At 52.1% G+C, this 4,749-nt stretch overlaps 2 protein-coding genes across 4 annotated transcripts in view; both read left to right on the top strand.

Annotated features, from left to right (window-relative positions):
• LOC113202891 (probable G-protein coupled receptor 158) overlaps window positions 1-4,749 on the top strand; it is a 127,800-nt gene that overhangs the window by 88,814 nt on the left and 34,237 nt on the right. For all 3 annotated transcript variants that reach the window (XM_052270478.1, XM_052270479.1, XM_052270477.1), the window contains exon 6: window positions 275-418. In XM_052270478.1, the coding sequence (XP_052126438.1) occupies window positions 275-418 (144 nt within the window). The remainder of the gene's footprint in view (window positions 1-274; window positions 419-4,749) is intronic.
• LOC113202987 (uncharacterized) lies at window positions 471-4,217 on the top strand. Its single transcript, XM_026417456.2, has 2 exons — window positions 471-2,568; window positions 2,660-4,217. The coding sequence occupies exons 1-2, from the start codon at window positions 2,551-2,553 to the stop codon at window positions 4,109-4,111; spliced, it is 1,470 nt and encodes a 489-aa protein (XP_026273241.1). The 5' UTR covers window positions 471-2,550; the 3' UTR covers window positions 4,112-4,217.

Here is a 4,749-nt window from a genome sequence, read left to right as displayed (position 1 = left end):
GGAGGGTAGGTAAGGTTTGATTTCGCTATCGCAATCCACCTGGACCATATGATCCTAGCGACCACGCTCAAAAGTCTGTGGAATATATAAATACATATATTTAGGCCGAGGCGAAAACTTCCTCCCAGCTAATTGGACGTGTTGCGACTAAGCTGGAATTAATTGTCCGTCGGCGAGGAGAACCGGCCGTCTAAACTAAACGCGTTTCTGTTCCTAAAACTTTTTTTTAAATGTTTTATACTTTATTGTGTTCTTGATTTTTTATTTTTTGCAGTGTGAGCCCGTGGCAGGTCTCGGATTCCGTCGGGGTTCGTATCGATGCGTCTGCCGGCGTGGCTTTTACTTCCCGGACATCACGGCCTCGCAGCGCTTCTACAACGGCAGCTACGTGGAGGAGGAGTACGAGAAGCTGGCGCTGGTGAGACACAAAACTACTTAGGCTTTTTTTAGTTTCGAGAAAACTACTCTCGGAAAAAAAATTAAAAACCCTCACAATTTTTTCACGAAAATTTTATTTTTTTCACAGTTTTTGGAAATACTTCAATTTGTTTCCGTTTCTTCTCTGGAAAAGTTTCCAACTGTTTCCAGGGAAATTTAGGACTTTAAAAACCCCAGTCCCACTGCTTTATTCCTCCGCTACCTGTAGTCGTCGTTGTACTTTCCCGCGCGTGCCCCTACCATGTGTGTATTTAACAAATCCCCCGATTGCGAGCCGGGGCGAACACCACGAGTAACGGCGAGCGTTGTACGACTGTTTGCGGCACGAACTCGCCCAGTTTGGCCGGGAGCCGATTCTTCAGAATCACAAACTCCACCCCCTCACCAGCGGTATCGCCGCCGCGCCCGCCGCTGCCGCCTCCCCGTAGAGTGTGTCAGTCTAATTTATCATTACGGAGCGAAGGGTAACTTGTGCCAGGAAAGTTATATATGTCGTCGTCGGCGGCGTTGGCGGCGGCGGGGAGCGGCACAAAGTAGAGGAAGACCGGAGCAAAGTGCCGACTTCTCTGTTTTTTTCGTTGCTGCAGCGCACGAGTTTTGTGATTTTGTTTTAGTATGAGGTAGGCAAAAGCAAGCGGTGCGCCAGCACTCTAGTCTAGTGCGTCTCCGGGGATATCCAGTCGCCGAGAATACGGGGTGTGCGGTATACCGATATGCCGTTGGTAGTGCGAATAATCGTATACTATTGGTGTGAATAAGCTAAATAAGCACAACAACATGCAGAAAGCAGGATAGCACTAAGAGCAAATTGGGTACAATTTTATGACGATCATATTTATTTTTCTTTGAATTGGGCAAAAGAAAACGTGGGCTTGGCTTCACTTCTTTGTGCAACACTTGAAAATGTAGTTTAGGTACACTGTCAAAACAGCTGGCATACAAAGTAAAGTTATTTTGCACTTCGCTTTAACTTAGCATGCAGGTTCACATGTGCCCAGTTCTAAAAATATTAAAATTGTTCTATGAGATTATACCTTATTTGTTCTTACTTAGAACTACAGAACTTTAGTTCTACGTGTTATCCTTAGCCAGGATTTAAAAGTCTCTAAACTAGAAAAACGCGTTGAGAATGGCTTGTTAGGATAAAAGATAACGAAAAGTTTCATTGAATGCCTTCCTTTGAAGTTGAATAGTATTTTAACTGTAACATCTCTGTACGTATATGCTTTGCATGTATTCCTGGCCATGAAAAACCTCCGAACTTCTACCTCTCGTTCATACTAAACTGGGACTACGAAGCTAAAAACTTCATTCAAGATATGAGTTATGACATTTTATCATATTCAGACCAGTCTATCCTATGTCTTATGTGAATTACCTGACACATATTTTTATAACGGTCTCAATGTGTAAATTCTACAAATGTTTTCGCCTCCTTTAATCAAAAATATATTTTATTAAATTTTAGAATTGTACTTCAAGGTATTAATCTGTGCATCTAACACATTGTTTATATTGTTTTTTCTGTGATCTTATGTAATGTAATGACCTCTCTTGTACAATGCAAGAAAATAAAATGGATTATGATTTCTGAAACCTTGTAGCTGGAAACTTTCCACAAAACAAAGTTCTGCTTGTTGTTGTGCTTTATTCACACCGGGAGAATATGACTATTCGCACTACCGGCAGAGCGGTATACCGAACACCCGTATTCTTAGGACGACTGGATAGCCCCTCCGCAAGGATAGCGCGAGAGTCGTGTCTCCCAAAAGTAGGATGATTTGCGTCGGGTGCGGGAGTTTCCTCCTTCTGAAACAGTGCGCTCGCTCCGCCTCGGCCGCCGCCGCCGCCTAAACCGGTCAGACCGGAATATTCCGTACAGGTCCGTCCGCGCGGCTGGGACTGTACAGTTTCGTTCGCGCGGCTGGGACTGTACTTTGGTAGCCGCCACATACTCCGGACGCTGGGACTTGGGCGGGGCCGGCCCGGCCGAGCGCAAAGGTCAGTCAGTCCGACTAACTCTGTCGCGCTCGCGCTGTGTCGTTCGTTGTGGGCCGCAGACGCTCGGCGTAGAAGGTTCTAGCTCCTCTGACTCTCGTTTGCCTGTCGTCGATGGACTCGAGCACCATGGTAAGTGTTTGTCAACAAGAGTGTGTCTGTTTCTGTTGTGACTTGAAGCTCGCCCCACACTCTGACGTGCGCGATATCGAATCTCCCACAGCTCCTTGATCAGCTGCCGGAGGACTTGCTGGCCGCCGTCATGTCGCACCTGCGCTTGGAGGACGTGCTGGCCCTCCGCCTCATGTGCAGGAGGCTGGCGGGCCTGGCCCAGCACCCCGACGTGTGGCGGCACCGAACCCTTGCCGTGTACGGCGGTCCCGGATCGTGCCCGCTGCTGCGGCTGGCGCCGTGCGCGCGCGAGGTTTCGACCGTCGTCCCGATGGAACCGGCGTGTCGCCACGGCGACCTGCGGACGACCTCGTGCGCCGCCAGAGCGCTGTCGATCACCATGGGGGACACCTTGGAGGAGTGCGGGCCGGAGGAGGTCGCGGACACCGTCCAGATCGTCAAGCAGCAGGAGGCGCTCGGCCGGCTGCGAGCCGTGAGTTTACACTTCCTGGGCGGCTTCCTCGCCGAAGAGACCGCCGACTCGCTGCTGGGGGCGCTGGCTTCCACCCGCGGCCTCGAGAAGGTCACGCTGAGAGTTGGAAGCAGGTGCTGCTGGCAAGTCGTGCCCGCAACCGGTCAGCGCGGTGCCTGGGCGCCGTCCCTGAAGAGCTTCACGTGCGATATCCAGCCGTGGACAGTCGCCTTCTGCAACTACATGCTGGCCGGGCACGCTGCCACCCTTGAGGCCGTCGACTTCGAGGACCACGACATCTGCCCCGTCGACGCCACCCTCTCGCCGTTGCGCCTGCTGGCCGGCATGCCCAACCTCCGCCAGCTGACCTGCCGTATGATGAACGGGCTGGGGGAGGTGGCCGCGTGCGAGTCGCTGCGGGCGCTGAAGCTCACCGTGCAGCCCGTCAGTGACGACAACAGCCCCGGGGCCCTGGAGCTCCTCCGTAGCGCCCACCAGCTCCGATCCCTCCATCTCTTCTTTCCCTATGACGATGCTGAAGAAGATGATGATGGTGTTGGTGGTGGTGGTGGTGAGTTCGGTGCCGACCTGATCAGGGCCCTCGCGTCGTCCGGGCGGTCGCAAGTGGAGGTGCTGTCCATCGAAGTCGTGGGATCGGCTCCTCAGCGTCCCCTCCTGGACCAGCTGCGGTTGGCGCTGCCCTCGCTGCCGGCCCTGCGACGGCTCGTCGTGGACCTGGACCCGGACGCGCTGCTGCGCGGCATCACCCCCCTCACCGCCCCGTCCCTGCGGAGCCTCCAGATACGCCTCTACGACTCGACGCAAAACGTCTGCTTTCACGCGTTACTGCACAGTGAGAAACTCGCGTCGCTCATGTCGAGGAACCCCTTGCTGCACGTGGAGCTGCAATACTTGACTTGCTTCCAAGACTTGTGCGACAAGTGCGTGCTCGGCTGCCACAGAGACTTGAAGAGTTTCAAATTGGTCGGAGTTTTCGCGCACTCCAAAGACGAGTGTCCTTCCCCTGAAGACCACGCTACCAATGGACGATGCCGTTGGGTACACATCAACGATGTGGATGTGCAACATTGATCAATCATTTTCGTATTGTGAAACATTCAGTATGCATACACATGATGTAATTTATTTTGCTCAACCTGTCAATCAATTAATAAAATGCATATTATGTTCCATTAAACTGCTGGTTTTTATATGTAATTTTTTTCAGTATGTTCGATTTTTCTCACTGAACGAGTGTCGTCATCATTTCCAGTTTACACATTCCAAAATCGTGCCGTCGTCGCCACGCAGTTATTCCTAAATGTTCAGCCGGTAAACAATCATGGAGAGTGAGAGAGGGAGAGGTAAGGTGTAATAGAGATCTATTACACCTTAGGGAGAGGGGGGGGGGGGGCGACGCCTCTTTCGCCTCACCCCGGGCGCGCGAGCACCATTTTCTCGCTATCGTACTCACTGGGGTGACGAGAAAACAAGCTTCCGACAGCGATGCAGCAAACACTTACAAATCCAACGCGGTCGCTCAGATTCGACGGAAATTCACACCACTCACACCAACCGTGACCACACCATACCGGCTGTTCTTTTCCTGCTTGTCTGGTAATTCCGGAATACGGCATCGCCGTTAATCCTTCGACTCGTGGGCCAAGCAAAGCCAAGGAGGTGGTGGGGTAGAGGACCGGGGTGTCCCGGCCTACCCTGGCTGGTTTGGG

This window comes from Frankliniella occidentalis, unplaced genomic scaffold (genome assembly GCF_000697945.3).
Source record: "Frankliniella occidentalis isolate FOCC.00 unplaced genomic scaffold, Focc_3.1 Scaffold125, whole genome shotgun sequence".
Classification (NCBI taxonomy): domain Eukaryota; kingdom Metazoa; phylum Arthropoda; class Insecta; order Thysanoptera; family Thripidae; genus Frankliniella; species Frankliniella occidentalis.
This window is presented reverse-complemented; position numbering and strand designations above follow the sequence as displayed.